The sequence below is a fragment of the Abramis brama genome, assembly GCF_963993115.1.
Source record: "Abramis brama genome assembly, chromosome: 8".
Taxonomy (NCBI): Eukaryota; Metazoa; Chordata; class Actinopteri; order Cypriniformes; family Leuciscidae; genus Abramis; species Abramis brama.
Genome location: NC_139970.1, coordinates 33377017 through 33398280, shown reverse-complemented (window position 1 = coordinate 33398280; position 21264 = coordinate 33377017). Strand labels below are relative to the sequence as shown.

At 43.4% G+C, this 21264-nt stretch overlaps 1 protein-coding gene across 1 annotated transcript in view; it reads left to right on the top strand.

Moving 5' to 3' along the window:
* The window catches only part of zp2l1 (zona pellucida glycoprotein 2, like 1), a gene marked incomplete at both ends in the record, with an annotated part of 40998 nt that extends 21045 nt beyond the window's left edge, over positions 1-19953 (top strand). The window contains 10 exon segments of the mRNA XM_084121340.1: positions 13363-13407; positions 13409-13461; positions 13535-13692; positions 13749-13797; positions 13799-13816; positions 13818-13832; positions 13834-13935; positions 14190-14337; positions 18728-18803; positions 19904-19953. Coding sequence (XP_083977466.1) covers positions 13363-13407; positions 13409-13461; positions 13535-13692; positions 13749-13797; positions 13799-13816; positions 13818-13832; positions 13834-13935; positions 14190-14337; positions 18728-18803; positions 19904-19953 — 714 coding nt within the window.
* Between the last annotated feature and the right edge of the window lie 1311 nt (positions 19954-21264).

Here is a 21264-nt window from a genome sequence, read left to right as displayed (position 1 = left end):
TTTACTGATATCCAAGGGGCATGTTTGGATATTTTTAAGAACTTCTGTATAGAGAAAATTCCAAGCATCCTCAACAAAAGGGATAAGATGAAACCTATTCCAATTTATATCTAATAAATCTTGGATAAAAAAAATATCCAAGTCTTACTTGGTCTGTCTTACCCTGATCACCTTGGGTGGTAGGCGAGGTAATCTAATTTTCCATACACAGAAGACCATGGAATGATCACTAAAGCAATCGGGTAGAACACCAGATTCAGTAATTCTGTTAGAGTGGGTGACCAAAATCCAGTCCAACAAAGATTTGGTTCTGTGGTCAACCCGAGTAGGTTCTCTAATTAATTGAGTCAGATTTAAACTTTCAAAGTAATTTCTATCATTTAAAGATGACCGATCTAACCAGTTAATGTTAAAATCACCAAGGATAATCATCTCGTTTGAGCTACCCACAGATTTTATAGTAGTGCCTATGCAGTGTATTGACTCTGTAGGGGAGTTTGGAGGTCTATAGATGTTCCCTATAATCAGCTGTTTATTTACGTGGAAACTAATTTTAACGAAAAGACATTCAAAGTATACTGGATTTTCCTTAGGGGCTATAGACTCAGATAATAAAATTGAGGAGACATAAATAGCTACCCCTCCTCCACAAGTACCCCTATCAGCTCTATACAAAACATAACCATCCAGTTTAATTTCCTCATCTGATATATTATTATTCAACCAGGTCTCAGACAGTGTGATAACATTAGGTTTATTATAGACAAGCCAGGCCCTTAAAATATCGATTTTATGTAGCAAGCATAAGTACCTTATGTTCAGGTGGATGACAAATAAGCCTTTACCCATGTTGACTATTAAGAGACATAGAAGAAAAGGTTGGGACACACACACACGCTCGCGTGCAACAATCATAGGCCAAAACATAACAAAATACAGATACAGTCTGCAAAGTTTCTCACTAGAATTACATGAGGTGAAAGCCTAATATTAAATAATTTTTCATGCAAAAATAATAATTTGAGTCAAGCTGAATCCCAGCCGTTAATGGTATGAAATAAAATAGTACATTGGCCGATATCATTATAACAAAACAAAAAAAAGCAAAAAATAAAAAGCAAAAAAAGATGGCCAAAATTAGGCTAATCAGCCTGAGAGACAGGTAGCTCACTTCAATAAATGTATACGCCTTTCATGCCACAAATAACAACAGTATCGCGATCAACTCAATTAGTTTTATACCTCTCAAGTTAAATGAGACGAATGACGTCAGTCATTCTGGGATTGAGCCTCAAGATCCCGAAGGAAAGACTCCGCATCTCCAGGACTTTTGAACAGGACTACTTTGCCTGCTGCAATGATCCTCAGTATGGCAGGATATAGAAGTGAATATTCCATCTTCAGTTCGCGGAGCTTTTTCTTAATGTTATCAAACTGCCGATGTTTGTGGACAGTGCCAGAGCTGAAATCAGGAAAGATGTGGACGCGGTTGCCTTTATACTTTAGTTCCTTCTTCTCACATGAAAGACGTAGAATAGTTGTTTATCCTGGAGGCTAAGTTATTTCACCAGGATTGGCCTTGGCCCAGCTTTCGGCTTATTCATTTGTAACATAGTGGGAGAACGGTGAGCTCTCTCGATAACTGGAGGAACCATAAAATTTTCTTCCCCCAAAAGTAGCTGGATAAGACCTCTCATGAAGCCGATGATGTCCTGGCCCTCCGATTTTTCCGGAACATGCAAAAAACGCAGGTTGTGTGCCCTGCTACGATTCTCTGCATCCTCGATTTTATCACGCAGGTAAGAGTTTTCGCTCAATTAACATGCTTTTGAAGTTCCGTTAAGTTGTCTTCAATTGAGCTTACTCTTTGTTCAAGTTCCGACACATGATCACCAAGTGTGGACAGTGAGCCTTGTATTGTTTGTAAGCCCGATTGGATATTATCCATTTTCGCGTTGAAATGGGAAAACATATCCAATTTCAGTTGCTGTATAGCGTCCCAGATTGATTGATTGGAAATCAGTGTTTGCTCCATGGTGAACTCTAGACACGTGGATCTCGGTTTGGATGATGGAAACTATGCGACAAACAGAGTTTCTTTGCTACAAACAAAGGTTCAGTTGGTATTCGATTTGTTGCGAAATAATATAAGTTTAGGATTAGGGCATGAAAGCCAAAATGATGTAATTTAGCAGACTACACCTGACGCGCACGGCACGTCGCTCACGCCGCCATCTTATTAGTGCACGCCGCCATCTTCGATGATTCGAGGAATTAAAATAAGAGTCAAACAAGGATGTTTTTTATAAATAAAAATCAAACTTTGTTTTGTTTGATCACGTTTTAATAAATTGCATTTGGTTTCTCACTTCAACTTGCCTCCAGTGGACTAAATCATTAGTTTTTTTGAACAACCTATTTTTAGGATTTCAACCAATCTGATTTGATCAGACTACTTTTGAACAACTGGGCCCTGGTTTCTAAAAGTTATTTTATTTTATTTTTATATATATAATCAAACGTGAATTACCAACATTTCATTATATTATATTAAAGAAACAATCTAATTTATCTTAGCTTGTCACGTAGCCAAAAAACAACAATTCATTCATGCCTTAATTTCATGCCTTTCCATCTGACTTGCTGTTCAACAGAGCTGAAATTACTATGCAAAAGGAAATACCATTGTGTCTTTTGTTCTTCACTTATGTGAGGTTAATTGTGAATTTTGTATTATATATAGGCCTATATATATATATATATATATATATATATATATATATATATATATATATATATATATATATATATATATATTAGGGGTTTCATCAACTAGTCGACTGTCACAACCACTAGTCGGAAACAAAATGGTGTTAGGCGTTGAGGTACCTATGCGTCCAAAACGGTCAAGGTCATCCTATGTGTGGAAATACTTAACAGAAAATGTAGACACATCCACCGTTACCTGTAAGTTATGTAAAGCAGTGCTAAAATACAATAGCAATAGGTCTGCAATGGATAATCATCTTAGGATGAAACACCCACTGCCAACAGCAACTGTTCGTGGCAATGACGCTGGTTTTCATAGACTGAAGCGAGACCAGCTCGGGGCGCGAGCACGGCAGGTTACGCAATACTCGTTCCCTCTTCTAGAGAGAACCGAGGTTACGTTAGGTACAATTCGTTAGGTTCGGTTCGTACAATTGATTGGTTGGGTCCTTACATGCGCTTCGTGAGGCACACTAGCACACACACGCAAGGTCTCTCGCTCCCTCTCTCTACACGTTCTTCCCCCGGTAGACATAGAATCCACAGCTAGATCAATGAGAAACCCTATGATTACAACGACCATCATTTGAAGTGTCACACAGTTCTGAAATTATCGTACATTATAGGATTTTTTCCATTATTGATCGTACATCGTACAGAGGTCAAAATTATCGTACAAATACGATAATTATCGTACATCTGGCAACACTGGGTGTGGTTCTTCATAACAAGAATGTTTTAATTACAAGAATGTTTTAAATGAATGCTGCTGTTTTTGTATTAATATGTTGATGAAAAGAATAACTGATGAATTTATTTATTATGCTATTTCTGAATTTCAAAAATACATTTCCAATGATTCACCAGAACTCCTTCCACTGTGTCTTCCTTAACAATGCTCAATGCGTTAATGCATCAATTTAATGAATAAATAACTGTTATGCAAAACTAGTCGACTAGCAAAAATCAGTAGTTGTGAAACCCCTAATATATAGCCTATATATAGATATAGCAAAAAAGCTGAGAAAAATGCATCTTGTCAAAGACTACATTCAGATTGGATTCAAAACGATGATCAAAACATGACTAGATGGAGAAGATTGAGTCCATCAACACCCCCAAAGCTTGCACAGTCCTCTAGTCTATAACATTTTGACATTTCATTCAGTAACATTAGGCAGTTTTGATTTATATGCCGTTTAATGTTGATGATTGCGTGATTTTACATTGACATCTGCTTACATATGCGATTGCTTGTTTCTGCTTCTTCTTCACATGTCTTTTGATCTGGAAATTCAGTACTCTTTCAGAAGATGCCTAATAGCGCCTCTTACCATATAACAGTGAAAACACAGAAAGCCAGTAATTTCCATTAATGGCGGGGAAGTCTTGTCTCATAAATGACGGAAATTTAAGCCAATGGTGGGAAAAGACTTAAATAAGTATCTTGAGAAATCACTCCTGTCGCTGTGACAGTCCTCAGCTCTGCAAACAGCAATGAGTCAGGAAAACAGACACTTTTTTTTTTGCAAATGACAGAACAACAGCACAAACCCTCTTTTGGCACTACTGCCAGGATTTACTAAAGACGTGCAGTGAAAAATTAGCGCTGAAAAGGCGTCTACAAAGTTATTTTTGCGGCTGACCTTACTGTATACATTTATCAGAGTTTCCCATTTCAGATGCAAAATTTATGGGAGGACAGTATTTAAGTAAATCAGATATTGTGATTCACTAAGGTTTCTGCTGGTCAATTTACTGATATTATTTGTGGTAGGCCCACTGAAGTGCTTTGAAACGTGCAGTGTTGACATAATTTCCACTGAATCATATGGTGGCCGAGAGAGCTCAATGCGCTGCAACTGAAGAAAACACATGCAAATAGAAAAAACACCCGCAAATTAAGACAACATCTTCATCAGTTTTACAACTTGTGCTCCAAATACTCACAATACTCAAATATGCTCAATAATAATATACTCAAATACTCGCGCTGCAAAAGTTCACAACACAACCAAATACAGATACATGCTGCAAATAGTGCAGACCACAATGGAAATGTTTCCAGGGGACCCAAAAAAGTGACGAACCCGTTACTAAAGTTACTCACTTTTGGACATGCCTGACACAGTCCCTCCGACTCGAAATAAACAATATCCCGGGGAATATGTTACTCCAGTAACTCCAACAGTTCACTGAACTGAGACATGTTGTGCTGAGAGAAGTGATGAGCACAAGCAGCTGATCTGAGCACAAGCAGCTGATCTGAGCACAAGCAGCTGATCTGAGCACAAGCAGCTGATACTGAGCATGCGCGCACTACCGAACGCACAGGTACAGCGGTTCTCGGATCACCAGTACAGAACCGAGAACTGTTTCTTTCGGACATGTTCGACATACTGAGGACCGATGAGCTGATGAGCTGAGCATGCGTGCAATTTTTTCAGAGGGATGAAATGCATGTTTCTTAATAGTTGAACATCAATAAGTGTAACAAAATAAAACATGTTGTAAACATGTTTATCACATAATTACTGTCTTATTTCTGTATCATTTTAAAGATTGGAAACTCAATGAATGGATTGTAAAACTAAACATTATTATACTAAAACATTATTTTCAGGAACAGCTAAATTAATTTCTAAGTTGATATAAATATTTGACGGAAACTCTTGCCAAGGTTTTAAGGGTGCTTAGTAAATGTTTATAATATGTTAATCAAAACATAACGTATTAAACATACTGGAGACATGCATCGACTTTTTAGTTTTGTCGACTGCATAGTAAGGTTTCAGCAGTTCTCTTACGAGAGTTCTCTCGTACTGCGTCTTAGCTAAGACGCTGCGGGAAAAGTCTCTTTTCACGAAATACTGAAGCAAAAAATTATCCTTAATTTTGTAATATTGTAAAGCGCATTTGCAGCAGCATACAGCCATAGGCGAGACGGCTCGCTCGCTCATTGGCTGCTCTGCGGCAACTGCATAAGCCTATCGAGCGAGGGCTGATGCAACATCAGACCAATGAGTATGTATTTGTATGTATATGTATGTATTTTGCAGCCGACGACCACGTGGTACAACCCGTGCCTGTTTGCCTGCACACAAAAGCCGTTTTACGGCTACCCAGAAATATCCCATATGGATGTATTTTCTGGTGTCCCGGCCACAGCCGATGGTGCTATAAATGTAGTGCTGATGCCCACTGCCCAGTGCCCATCGCTACACACAAGCACAGCCCCTCACACGGGGCTTGCGCCCATAAATTCGACTCAGGTCGATCGCGCACCCAACATAGTAAATGTGCACATTCCCCAGTGCCACAAACACTATGTCACACGTGTCACGTGGTTTCTGTAAAACGAAACCTGTGCACGCTCGCTCTGCTCAGGCAGACAGCGCGTCAAAAGCAGTAAATGTGCCCACTTCCCGCCCACACTTACTCACAGACAACGAGTCCCACGAGACTCGCTCAGCCCTCCCTCTCTCGGTTAAGCACCGTAGTGGGGTCGAGGACGAGCGCTCTGCCCGCTGTGATCAGCGCGCTCCCCGCCTCGAATGTCACAGGCATAACGCCTACGTTACAGCACGCCCGAAGCACCTCTGTCGCCCAGAGGTTTCGGAATGGGTGCTAGACATTATAAGAGAGGCTACTCGCTACAGTTTTGTCGACGCCCTCCCCGCTTCACAGCGCGCGTCGAAACTACGGTGAATTCAGAAGTAGCACACCTACTTCGTGCCGAAATATCAAAACTGATGAGCAAAGGGGCTATAGAGCCTGTATCTCAAGCTCAAAGCGAAGGGGGGCTATACAGCAGATACTGTCTGGCAAGAAAGACGGGGGTTTCAGACCCATACTGGATCTAAGACAGCTGAACGAAGCATTAGCGAAACGCAGTTTCAGAATGCTTACAACCAGGAAAATCCTCGCGCATATTCGCAGAGGAGGCTGGTTCATGTCAATAGATCTGAAGGACGCGTATTTTCAAATACAGATAGCGTCATGTCACAGGCAATACTTGAGATTCGCCTTCGAGGGCCAGACATACCAGTATAACAGTCCTGCCGTTCGGCCTGTCCCTGGCGCCTCGTACATTTACGAGGTGCATGGACGCAGCGCTCGCTCCTCTCAGACTCAGAGGCATGCGAGTGCTGAACTATTTGGACGACTGGCTGATTCTGGCTCAATCACGATCAGAGCTCGTGGAGCACAGGGCCATTTTACTCGATCACCTCGAGAAACTTGGTCTCAGAGTCAACTGGACGAAGAGTTCACTGAACCCCAGTCAAACGATCCCGTTTTTGGGTATAGTTCTGGACTCACAGTCTATGATGGCGCGGCTGTTGCCACAGCGCGCGCTGGACATTCAGCGCGCAGTGAGCTCTCTCCGCTGCGGCGCGACCTTCCCGCTCAGGGAATTTCAGAAGATGCTAGGTCTCATGGCCTCAGCATCACCAGTTCTTCAGTTGGGCCTGCTCCGCATGCGCCCCTTGCAGTTCTGGCTGAAAGCGCGGGTACCGTGCAGAGCGTGGGTATCCGGTCGGCTGCGTCTCAAGGTCAATCAGAGCTGTGTTACAGCTCTAAAACCTTGGACAGCGAACGACTGGTACCAATCAGGTGTAAGCCTGGGGACTTCCTCGAGAGTGAAAGTGGTGTCGACGGACGCCTCCACCTCGGGATGGGGAGCGCTGCTCGAGGGCAGACCGTTCTTTGGCCTGTGGTCAGAACGAGAAAAGCTCCGACATATCAACTGTCTGGAAATGCTGGCAGTGGAAAACGCGCTGACGCGCTTTCGTCCCCGAATCAAGGACCATCACGTCTTAGTCCGTTCGGACAACATGTCTGTGGTGTCCTACATAAATCACCAGGGCGGTCTCAGATCCCGAGACCTGTACAGGTTGGCGGAACGCCTCCTGGTTTGGGCTCAGCACAACTTGCGCTCGCTGAGAGCAGTTCATGTGCCTGGGCTACAGAATCTGGGTCCAGACAGACTGTCCAGAAACAACATTCCCACGAGCGAATGGTCTTTACACCCACAAACAGTCCAGCTGCTGTGGGAGAGATTTGGCAGAGCGGAAGTGGACCTCTTCGCGTCCCACGAAAACGCTCACTGCCCCGTGTTCTTTTCCAAGAACGAAAGCGCGCTGTCCCAAAGGTGGCCTCGCTGTCCGCTCTATGCTTTTCCCCCCGTCTCCCTCCTTCCTCAGGTGATAGAACGGGTGAGGGAAACGAAATGCTCAGTGCTGCTTGTAGCACCACTTTGGAAGAACCAACCATGGTTTCCAGATTTGATGCAGTTAGCAGACACTGCCCCGTGGCCAGTGCCGTTGAGGAGGGACCCCCTCTCGCAGGCCAGGGGCTCGATTTGGCACCCTCGACCAGAGTTGTGGTCCCTCCACGTGTGGGCGCTCAACGGTTACCCGCTGATCTCTCAGTGGGAGTGCTAAATACTATCACTCAGGCTAGAGCTCCGTCGACTCGACGGCTCTATGCTTCAAAGTGGTCGGTATTCTCCAGCTGGTGCACAGCTCGGGGATGTTCACCCCTCGATTGTGAGGTGACGGAGGTTCTCTCCTTCCTACAGGAGCTGTTGGATAAGGGCAGAGCCCCCTCCACGCTCAAAGTTTATGTGGCGGCTATCGCAGCGTTCTCTGAAACAACGCATGGTCAGTCAATAGGAAGGAACGATTTGGTCATCCGCTTCTTCAGGGGAGCTAGGAGGCTGAATCCTCCCAGACCTCCCTCAGTCCCTGTATGGGACCTCTCTACGGTTTTGGAGGCCATGAAAGGTTCCCCTTTCGAGCCCATCCAGACGATTAGCCTCAAACATCTGTCATTTAAGACAGTGTTCTTGCTGGCTCTCGCTTCAGTGAAGCGCATAGGTGACCTGCACGCGCTCTCGGTGAGCCCGACGTGCTTGGAGTTTGGGCCTAATGACTCAGGAGTCATACTCAAACCTCAACACACCGTTTCGGGCTCAGGTTATTTCCCTGTCTGCCCTGCCGGTGTCGGAAGAGGAAGGAGACTTAAGTTCTCTTTGCCCTGTTAGGGCTTTAAGAGCTTATGTGTCTCGCTCTGCTGTCTTCAGACAGACTGAGCAGCTGTTTGTCTCGTTCAGTGGACGTTCCAAGGGAATGGCTGTTTCGAAACAAAGCCTATCCAGATGGATAGTTGACGCCATAGCGTTAGCTTACACTTCCAGGGGTCTTCAGTGCCCACTGGGTGTCAGAGCGCACTCCACGAGAGGCGTTGCCTCGTCGTGGGCCTGGTCTAGTGGGATATCCTTACAGGATATATGTATGGCGGCAGGTTGGGCCTCGCCGTCTACATTTATCAGGTTTTATAACCTAGAGGTTCCCGCCTTACAGGCTAAGCTGTTGTCGGTGTAGCTGAATCAGTAGTCTGATTGGAACACTGAGATCGCAAGCGCAGCGCGCTGCCGACTGTCATATGGGCAGTATTGCGTAAGACCCACATTCCCACATTAGTCAGGCTCTTGCCTTGACTATGTGATGTCATATTATCGCGTCTGCGGACGCTGCTATATATGGGGACGGAGGGTTCCCCTCCTGTTCTAGGACTCTCTGTGAGTCCCTCTAGTGATTGTGCACTGTAAATCCTGGGCTTCGCTTCCAGGTTTATTGGTGTTTCATCCCTGCACGCACGGCGTTTTACATTGGGTTCCCGCAGCGTCTTAGCTAAGACGCAGTACGAGAGAACTCTCGTAAGAGAACGTACTCGGTTACTAACGTAACCTCGGTTCTCTCTAGAAGAGGGAACGAGTACTGCGTTCCCCGCCGTGCATACGATTCACTCTGGTTCGCTTCGGCGATGAAATAAATCAAGTGAGTCAGCCTTTTCGAGCTACCTTTATAAGGCTAGGCCACGCCCGTTTCGGCGGGAAGTGGCAAGGAGTCTCTTTGGTCTGATGTTGCATCAGCCCTCGCTCGATAGGCTTATGCAGTTGCCGCAGAGCAGCCAATGAGCGAGCGAGCCGTCTCGCCTATGGCTGTATGCTGCTGCAAATGCGCTTTACAATATTACAAAATTAAGGATAATTTTTTGCTTCAGTATTTCGTGAAAAGAGACTTTTCCCGCAGCGTCTTAGCTAAGACGCAGTACTCGTTCCCTCTTCTAGAGAGAACCGAGGTTACGTTAGTAACCGAGTACGTTCTCAGTTCAGCACATACAGGCCTACTGCAACAAAGTTTCTCGATTCAAGAACTGGCTGCTGCAGCGGTTCTTTTGATACAGGACACGTTCGATACAGAGAACCGATGAGCTGGAGATACTGAGAATGCGTGATAGCACCGTCTCTAAACCGAACTTTCTTTCTGCCAACTGATACATGAGCACGGGTGAACCGAGGACTGAGGGGCCTTAAATGAGGGGTCAGTTTATTCACTTTATATCTTTAAGACATGTGAAACATCCACGTTTGCTCATCACCTGTAGGGTTCATTTGCTAAACGTAAATGCAAGATGATTATGACGATGATTACTATTATTTAACTGAAGTTATGATTACAAATGCCTTTATTTGAATGTATTTTTATCCGCCAGGATGATAGAATTGATGTCATTACGTGAGGACGTAAAAGAACTGGTGAACCAGTTTTTTGAACCGGTTCATTGAAACGAACTGTTCCGAAAGAACCGGTTCGTGGAAAAGAACCGGGCCGCTGTGGACTGTGCTATTTACAGCGCGTTTCTGTATTTGGTTGTGTTGTGAACTTTTGCAGCGCGAATGGCCAAAAAAACCCTGCATAACTTTTTCTACGTTTTAGTTGAAAACTGTGCCGTGTAAACAGCCCAATAAAAAATAAAAATGTAAAAATCACTTGCACAGTGTGATATATTTGCTGCAGTTGTTTACTTACAATATCCCAAAAGTTCCCAAAGATTTTTAATTTCAGAGAAATTCCCATTTTAAATTATGGCTCATCCCTGTCACCCTGTCCCACTTGTGGCCTGTCAATGACGTAATATCCACGTTATCCCTGGTTTCTGCTCATACTGCCATAGTAACCATGGCGACAGACGTGGACAACATGCGTTACAACTGTGCTCGACAACTGTGAGCATGCTCACACTGTTGTTGTTTTGTTCAAACATTATGGACCATGGCAAGCAGACTTTGGGACAAAAGGAGAACTAAAACGAGGATCAATATCAGCGTGGCGTTTTCGAGATACCGAGAGTAACACATAGAATAACATTATAACATTCAACACACTCAAATGCAGTTTAGTGTGATAGTGTAGACCAAATGAAACAGCGCTGCATTACCTCACAAGTTTAATTCGTCAAATAAACTAACCTGTGTGAGTAGTAATTCAGCACTTGTGGGTAGTTTGGTAGAATGAAATGTCCTTATTCCTTTATATCCGCGGGACTCGTGTGTGACGCTGATATCTGTCTCTTATTAGCAATCGCACACTGCTTCATTCCACAGTCATGTTAAAAAACATCAATGTATTCACTCATCCATAAACATGATTAGATCCTTCGGCATGATGGCAAGTTCCAAAAAACAAGTATTAAAAAACACCATTTGAAGAAGGGGAAAAAAAAACATGTTCTGTAAACTATGGTGTATAGTTTGTATTGCTATGTATGAAAGCTTAAATTAATTGATTTAGCATACAATTTAAGACCGCAATGGTTTCATAGCATGACATAGCTTATCAAACCTGATAAGGCCAGCTGAAACTGTGCAGATCTTGATAGATCACACTCTCTATCATCTGGGTGCTAATTGATGATAAATACAGTGGTAACTTCAAACATAGCTAATTATATTATTATTATTATTATATTATATTATACCTTTAAAAATAGCTGCCTGAATGTGTTCAGTAGTTGTGGTCAGTTCTGAAACAATGGCAGTGCTTTGGAGCTGTTTGGGATTTGTGGTACTTTGTGTCACTAGTCATTTATGTGCAGCATATTCATTGGCACAAAGTCAACAAGCCTTAGAATGGCCTGGGCAACAATCTTCTTTGAGTTTTGAGGCCAAGCAGCCAGCAGATCCTTTTCAGAAATATGGGAGACTATGAGAAGAGACTATGAGAAGACCTTCAGTGTGGAGAGCCTGGCATTTCTCCTGCAAACTGTAATGCTATAAATTGCTGTTTTGATTGACAGCAGTGCTACTATGGCAGAGCCGGTAAGCATCTTATCTAGTTACATTTAGAACTAGCATTAGTTCTCAACATGGTAATGTCCTCAAGCACTCTTTAGTTTCCCACAACTTCAATTTGTCATTTTGAAATTTGCATTTTAAAACGCTAAGGAATGTGTGGGTTTACTCTATGTACTATGCCTAAATTGACTTTGTACTAATGCTTAACCCTGATAGTCATGGGTAACTTTTCACACGGCATGTCTTGATTTGAAGTTTATGCTTGTCTTTTTGCCAGTGACTATCCAGTGTAAAAGAGATGGGCAATTTGTAGTTGTGGCAATGAGAGATGCAACTTCCATGACTAAACTTGGAGTCTATCAGCCTTTTGGGAGGAAATTATTGTCTATCAGCCTTGTGCTCCTGTTAGCACTACCATAGCTTTTGTCATCTACAAGTTTCCTATTACCACTTGTGGCACCATAATGATAGGAAGTTGATGTTTATGTGGCAGGTCCAATGAAATTCTTCCTGCCTGCATGTGGTTGGTTAGTCCACTCGTTGAGTTTCGTCCTATCAGTGGGCTGTGGCAGCATATATAAACGGGCTGGCTATGGTGTCATGAGTCACCGCCCCTTCCCGGGTCGTCATTCGGTTGCCATCCAGGTATGTTGTGTGATGTTAGCTGGGTTGTCTATGGTATAATGTAGCTAACGTTAGCCTATTTTCAGAGTGGCGTGCGAGTTTCCTGCGGCTGGCAGTTGATTGATGTTGTCCCTCCTCTGGTAGGTGAAGTCGTGATTGGTTTTACATTTTGTATCCACTTGTATTGTAGCCACATTCTTGTTGTGTACAGTCAAAGGTTTGAGTGAGAAGTACGGCCAGTATGAATGTTTACATTTCAATACGGAAGTGCTTAGTTTCCGCTGGCACACGCTGTCCTCCCGATCGACTGGACGAGCCCTCAGTCTGCATGTATGCGTTTATCTGCCTGACTGGTTTGGTTCCCAGGGATCGCACCCATAAGGTATGTGATTTAAGTCATTATCGCCTGGGTCGCGTGGCGATCTTCTGTTGAGAGAAACAAGTTTTAGTAATTGTTCGTAGTTAAATGATGAATTCGTCTGATTGTTAACTTGTAATTTTATAGATGCATCAAGTACGGATTGGTGGCGTCTGCATGGCCGATTTGCTTTCTTGCGATTGGACTGCGTGGAAATACTGTCCGAAGGCGCTGTTGCTTTGCTGTTAACAATTGGACTGACATCGTTGTCTTTCGTGTTTGTGTATTACGTGTATTTACTGTGAACGAACCTGTGTTGCCTTTAATCAGAAATTCCATTGTATTGTCCCTGGCAAGATTCCAGGGTGGCGTAGTCGCTAGCTGATCACCTCCAAGTCCCTCCGCCTGTGCCGCCACATTCAGGTAGCACTTATATGCTTTGTTAAACTTAACTTTAACTTCGATGCAGATGGATGGTGACTTTCTAGTCTATGAAAACCGAATGACTTCTACCTAATGAAGAAGGTGATGGACCTCTAGTCTCAATCACAAGAGACAGCCATTATGAGTGATTAATTGTACTTTAATTTTTGTCATGACACTTGGTTCAGGTCTTTTAACCTGAGGGTTTTCGCTTTCAGTTTCATCTTCCAGTGTAGATATTCTGGCACATTTGTTGTAGCACTGGTTGTTGAAGTCAACATTGTTCCTCCTCCCCTTCCTGTGGTTGCTCCTGGACCTCTGAAAGTGGAGCTTAGGCTGGCTAATGGACAGTGCTTTGCCAAGGGATGTGTGGAAGGTTAAGTCCTCATCTCATGTAGACCCTTTGAAATGTGTCTTGTCTGCCTTGTGCAGAAGATCAAGCCGCCTACTCTTACTATGGTTCCGCTGAATATCCTGTGACAAGTCCTGCGGGAGCCAGTCTGTTGAAGTGCACATTTGAGCAGACTGACCCCAACATTGTTCTGACTTTGGATCGCTGCTGGGCATCTTCAAACCCTGACCCTCAGAGCCTGCCCCAGTGGGATCTTCTTGTGCATGGGTAACTGCTAAAGTGACCTTGTAGTGCAGGGTTCCTCAAATCCAGTCCTGGAGGGCCTCTGTCCTGCAGAGGTTAGCTCAAATCCTGATCAATCTCTCCTACATGGCTTTTTTAAAATTATTGAAGACCTTTATCTTGGTGTGTTTGATCAGGGTAGGAGCTAAAATCTGCAGGACATTTGCCCTCCAGGGCAAGTTGAGGAACCCTGTTGTAGTGTAACGTTTCTGGCTAGAGTTGTTTATACTGTTGTACAGTTGTCCCTACCAGGATGATCGTTACCTGACTATTTTGATCCCTGTGGATGGTTCTTCAGACCTGCAGTTCCCAACCCACTACAAACGGTTCACACTCAAAATGTTGACATTTGTGGAACCTACAACTTTGGCTCCCTTGATGGAGACTGTATTTACTCTTTGCTTGTGTTTATTTAAAGGGGACATATCATGCTAAATCCACTTTTTTAGCCCTTAAATGAAATGAATGAAAATTTAGAATGAAAATGCAAGATGGCGCCGCGGATGGCTGCCTCGGTGTTGAGCTCTCCAGTTGTTACACTGTTTTTGTTAGTTTGTCCTGTTTTATGTTTGTCATTCGCTATTAGTTATACCAGGGACGAACTGCTGAACATTCGGCAGTGCACACCAACTGATCACCAACCAGTTTTTGATTCTTCTGGCGTTTTGCGGAACATTGTCGTCGGTTGCGCCGCTGCACTGTGGAAACAGTATAAGACGCGCAGGCGTGGGAAGCGAGCCGGCACACTCGTTAAGCTCAGGCAGCGCGGATTCAGAACGGCGCTGCCTAGCATCCATCTGGCGAATGTCCGCTCTCTCCCTAACAAAATGGACGAACTACTTCTGCTTTCACGCAAAAACAAGGACTTTACCAACTCTGCTGCTCTGTGTTTCACGGAAACCTGGCTGAACGAAGCCATTCCGGACAGCGCGTTACACCTACCGGACTTTCAGCTGTTCAGAGCGGATCGCGATATGGAGTCAACGGGGAAAACGCGCGGTGGTGGGACATGCTTTTACATCAACAGAAGGTGGTGTACTGATGTAACTGTGTTAAGGAAGATGTGCTGTCCTGATGTGGAAGTGCTTTTCATTAACTGTAAGCCGTTCTACTCGCCGCGGGAGTTTTCCTCGCTCGTTCTCATCAGTGTTTACATTCCACCGCAAGCACACGTGAGTACGGCGCTGCAACAGCTGGCTGATCTGATCACAGAAACAGAACAACAACACCCGGACTCTGTTCTTATCATTCTCGGAGACTTTAATCAGGCAAAACTCACACGTGAACTGCCTAAATTCAAACAGCACATTACATGCCCCACCAGAGACAATAATATTTTGGACCATTGCTACACCACAACAAAGGATGCATATCGCTCCGTCGCCAGAGCAGCTCTAGGACTTTCCGATCACTGCCTGGTTCATCTTCTACCAACTTACAGGCAAAAACTTAAAACTGCTAAGCCAGTAATAAGGACTGTAAAGAGATGGACCAACGACACAGAGCAGGTCTTACAAGCCTGTTTTGAATGCACTGACTGGAGTGTTTTTGAAGCTGCTGCCAGCGATCTGGACGAGCTCACAGAGACTGTAACATCATACATCAGTTTCTGTGAGGATTTATGCATCCCTACCAGGACTTACTTATCATTCAACAATGATAAACCATGGTTCACACCAAAACTCAGACAGCTTCGTCAGGTCAAAGAAGATGCCTACAGGAGTGGGGATAGGATCTTGTATAATCAGGCCAGGAACACATTGACAAAGGAGATTGAAGTGGCTAAGAAGAGCTATGCCAAAAAGCTGGAAAACCAGTTTTTCCTCCAACGACCCTGCATCAGTGTGGAAAGGCCTGAAAGACATTACCAACTACAAGACACCATCCCCCAGCATCGACAGCAATAAGCATCTTGCGAACGAGCTGAATGTCTTTTACTGTAGATTTGAGACCCCCGATCAGTCACCCCATACCCGCCCTGACCATCTCTCTACACAGCCATCAACACCTCCAGCCATCCCCCTCCCCTCCCCCCCTGCACTTCAGATCAGTGAGGATAATGTGCGTCAGATCTTCAGGAAACAGAAGAGAAGGAAAGCACCAGGCTCAGACGGTGTTTCACCAGCCTGTCTGAAAACCTGCGCTGACCAGCTGGCCTCTATCTTCTCACTGATCTTCAACAGATCACTGGAGCAATGCAAAGTCCCTTTCTGCTTTAAACGCTCCACCATCATCCCAATCCCGAAGAAACCAAAGATCACAGGACTCAATGACTACAGACCTGTTGCCTTAACATCTGTGGCCATGAAGTCATTCGAAAGACTGGTGTTAGCATATCTGAAGGACATCACTGGACCCTTGCTGGACCCCCTGCAGTTTGCCTACAGAGCAAACCGGTCTGTGGATGATGCGGTCAATATGGGACTGCATTACACCCTACAACATCTGGACAAACCAGGGACCTATGCAAGGATTCTGTTCGTGGACTTTAGTTCTGCCTTCAACACCATCGTCCCATCACTGCTCCAGACCAAACTGACCCAGCTCTCTGTCCCTAGCTCCATCTGTCAATGGATCACCAGCTTTCTGACAGACAGACAACAGCTAGTCAGAATGGGCAAAATCACGTCCGACAGCCGCACCATCAGCACCGGTGCTCCACAGGGATGTGTTCTCTCACCACTGCTCTTCTCCCTGTACACAAATGACTGCACCTCTAAAGACACCTCTGTCAAGCTCCTGAAGTTTGCGGACGACACTACTGTTATCGGACTCATCCGGAACGGTGACGAGTCTGCGTACAGACAGGAGGTGGAGCAGCTGGCTCTTTGGTGCAGTTATAACAACCTGGAGCTGAACACGCTCAAAACAGTGGAGATGATCGTGGACTTCAGGAGAAACCCCCCTGCACTCCCTTCACTCACCATCATGGACAGCACTGTGACTGCAGTAGAGTCATTCAGGTTCCTGGGCACCACCATCTCTCAGGATCTGAAGTGGGACACTCACATAGACTCTATTGTGAAGAAAGCCCAACAGAGACTGTACTTCCTGCGTCAGCTGAGGAAATTCAACCTGCCACAGGAGCTGCTCGTACAGTTCTACTCAGCTGTCATCCAGTCCATCCTTTGCACTTCCATCACCGTCTGGTTCGGCTCTGCTACCAAAACCGACCTCCGTAGACTACAGCGGATAGTTCGGACTGCTGAGCGAATCACTGGCACTACCCTTCCCACACTCAAAGTACTGCACTCATCCAGAGTGAGTAAAAGGGCTCGCAAAATCACTCTGGACCCGTCACACCCAGCACACTTTCTGTTTGAACTGTTACCGTCTGGTCGACGCTACAGAGCACCGAGCACAAAAACAACCAGACACAGGAAAAGTTTCTTTCCCCAGGCCATCTACCTCATGAACACTTAAATGTTCCGCTACTGTGGAACTAACATGTGCAATACTTCCCTCAGACATTTCATTATAGCACCTTATAACTTTATATATATTTATAATTTATAATCCTTTTATTTTTATTTTATTTTTATTTTTTTCTATTTTTTTATTTATACCTATGTTACTTGTCTTGTCACTTTATATTGTATGTGTACTGGAAGCTACTGTCACCAAGACAAATTCCTCGTATGCGCAAGCATACTTGGCAATAAAGCTCTTTCTGATTCTGATTCTGATTCTGATTCTAAATGCATTTTGTTGTATATTTGGAGTGTTTAGAAGTACAGAAAAGTTGAAATTATTCTCTTCAGGTGCTTTGTTGATATCTTTATATTCTGTTTTGGTCATATTTTTCAACCTGTTCCGATTTTTCTGTTCTCTATGACGTTTTTTGAACTATTACGTCACAGTATTTGCAGCGGAACTGCCAAATAAGGACATTGACTTCGGCCCACCACTTCGAGCAATCCGCCATTTTTATTTCTCGCTGCAATTTTGTAGTCCAAGCTAAAGGATGTAGAAGTTACGAGAGGGTAAGTTAAAATGTTCGGTTGTTGGATGTAGTAACCCACACGCTTCATTACACCGTCTAATGTAGATGAACTGCCGCGCGTGACAGGGCGCATGTTTAACTGAAAGAACGAGCAGAGAGAGAGACCCGGTCGCGCGCACGCTCACTCTCTCTCTTCGGAGCCAGGCGAAAGTGTAAACAAGACTTCACCGTCTCCAAACTAGACGCTGTCTTGCCCTCTCTCCCTCGCACATATTAATCAAAATAAATCGACACGGTGGTAAAAGGTCGGAAGGCCAAAGTTTCATGTGTAAATACAGTAACACACCATTGCGATACATCCATATGAAGATGTTGTTCTGCAGGTTCGTCGTCTTCATTTTCATCTCGCTCCGACTCTGACTCGAACATGTAAGGCTGGCTGGACAAGTCTTCCGTTGTTGACATTTTGTTAATATCGTGTAAATAAAACGTTTCTGTGCCGCTAGATAATCGTATCTCTGCTATCAAACTACAAAAATGGCCGAATGGGGTGGAGTTGAAGCGAGTGTCACCGCTACAACCTGGAGAGGGGGCGGGGTATTAAGTGTCTCAATTGTATTTAAAGAGACCGCACCAAAACGAGTTGGTCTCAGACGCACATCAGAAAAGGGGCCTGTGGAGCTATAATAATGAGGAATTCAGACCCAAGCATGGCAGTTCCGCTTTATATAGACTACAAATGTTTGATTTATATGTAAAAAGGAACGATTTAAAAGCATGATATGTCTCCTTTAAAACGTGTTCTCACTTGGTCTAAAGCATGTTCTCTACTAGGTTTTCATTCACTGCAGTACATCAGTTTGCACCCTAACTGCAGCAGATTCTTGTGTTCAGAGTTGCAACAGGAAGAGTGAGTGCCACTTATTTCTACTTAATAGTCTGTGGCATACTTGAATCATTTTCTGACTTCTCTTTTAAAGAGGGAGCTGCTGGGTCCCTAGGAGCAGATGGTACACATAGTTGTCTCCAGTGGAGAAATTGTCCTAACTTATTTTGCAATAAACTTTTCTAGATTCTAAAACTTAACTCTGGATTATTGCTGTTCAATAAATCCTGAATTACCAAAAGATCAGTGCTCATTTGTTTGGTATTCCACTAGCTTGGTCAATTATTATTATTATTATTATTTATTTATTTTTTTTCTTAAATCCCACAACACTGGTCTTGTACTACAGTTACTGTACTGTACTGTTAACATTACCACCTTGCCCCAGTCTGACTGAAGATGTTTGTTACTCCTAATCAGACTTTCCAAAAGATGTTTTCCCATAAGCTGTCCTTTTGTCTAGAGGGGTACAGAGCGCTGAGTCTCTTTGCTGCAAACAATTTCATGGACTGTCTTTATACCACTTTAAAAAAGTGGCAAGTGACTCCACTGTGCAATGTGGTTTGAAGAAAGTGATTGGTTTTAAATGCTATAAATACAGCCAAGTGTCTTAAAGCAGCAATTTGCCTTATTGTTTGTGGTAGAGTGGAATTGGTGGCTTTTCTCTCTTCACTCATGATGTATCTCTTCAAACACTTGAATTACCAGGCTTTGCCTCCTGACTCCAGCATCTCATGAGGACCTTGATAAATTGTCCAACAGTGCAAACCCAAAAAGCAACATTTCACAATCACAGTGGATAATTCTGTCAGTCCTTCAAATTAAGCATTGAAAAATAAAAAGGCCAATTAAAGTTACAATAGGCTAATGGAAAATGCTCACTGTTTTGTGAACTAGGTTGTCCTATGTGGCATCCTCTGATTGAAACCAGGCACAGTTTAATGGTTATTTCTAACAACGCATGTGTTTTACTCTGTGGCTCATGCTTGCTTAATTGCAGCACCCTCAGAACTGGCAGCCAGCAAGCATCTGGTGGCAAGAGTTTCGCTTTTAGATTTTATTTCCTTTGTGCTGGTGGCATCTGCTTTATTTGTTAACAAACACCCTGTCGTTTGCATGTCCAGGGATCCCTGCTCTTTTCCTAATGGTGGCTTTTCTTGCTGTGAGCGTGTAATCTGACAGTCCCCCAGTTCTGAGTTCTAATGTGAAATGGAAGTAAATTATTGTGGTGGTGTTATGGAACAATCTGTGCTAAATACAGATCATTAAGTCATTCATTAGCCCTCTAGAATTTTATGCATGATCTTCTGTTGTTGAGAAACCCTGACGAGAACTATAGTTTATGGTTTCCAGTCATCAGTTGTGTGTAAAATTCAGAATTAAATTTGAGTTGGAATTTGTATTGACTTGGCCATAACCCACAAGAAGTTGAATTAGAACAGAGACCGATAGAATGAGCAACAGAGTCTGTATGTAATCTAAATCTGCTTCCTTATAATTAAAATGAAATTCTGTATACCGTCTGTTGCCTCAATTCAGATTCAGAATTTAAAAGGGATGATATACATAGACATAATGATTGAACAGGGTGAGTATGTCAGCATTCTCAAATGATGCATATGTCATATGTGGGAACTACAAATCATCTTACTCCGCTTAGTATGAGCCACTTGGGAATTAAGCCTAGAATAAAAATATCATAGTTAGATGTACTGCTATAATGAATCTGGGAAACAGGCTCCAGAGAGAATTATAAAGGTTAAAGCTGCTGGCAGTTATTTGTCTGATTTTATTTTAAATGGTGATGCATTATATGTTTGCTTGCAAATGTTTCCCAAACTTTGTTTTAATAACCATACAGTGTCTTACAAATACTATTGCCGCTAATTAGTTTAGAAACGCAGTCACTGAATGTTAAAATATTCCCTCATTATTTGTTTGAAAGTATTCATTTGCATTTTTAAGAACAATTTTCTAGATTTATACATAAGTCGCAGTTTTATTTATCATTCAGGATCACACATCTGTTCAAAGGTGAACATATGATTGAATAACTAGCTTACCCAGAAAGGTCAGGCATAACAAACTTTTAATGGTACCTCCTAACAGTGTTATTAGGAAAACACTGGCTATTTAGAGCATCAGGGGAACTGAGCCAGCCAGTTCACATTGTTTCTATTTTAATCTGAACAATAATGAGACATTGAAACTGGAACCAATAAAAAATTATTAGCTTCCTTGCCAGCGCTAATTGTGTTGCAACTAATTCTGTGATGCGTCGACAGTGTAATATTATACACGGAGGAAATTACCAGCAATTAACTGAAGACAATCAAGGAGGTTATTTTAAACAAATATTGTTGGAAAATGCAACAAGCCTTTCAATCAAGTTTGTCTTGACATTTTTCTTTCAGTGAAGCTTCTCTTTTCCGGGTAAGCTGAGAGTTTCCTTGAAATCAAGCATGGAGCATAATGGAGCCTAGAT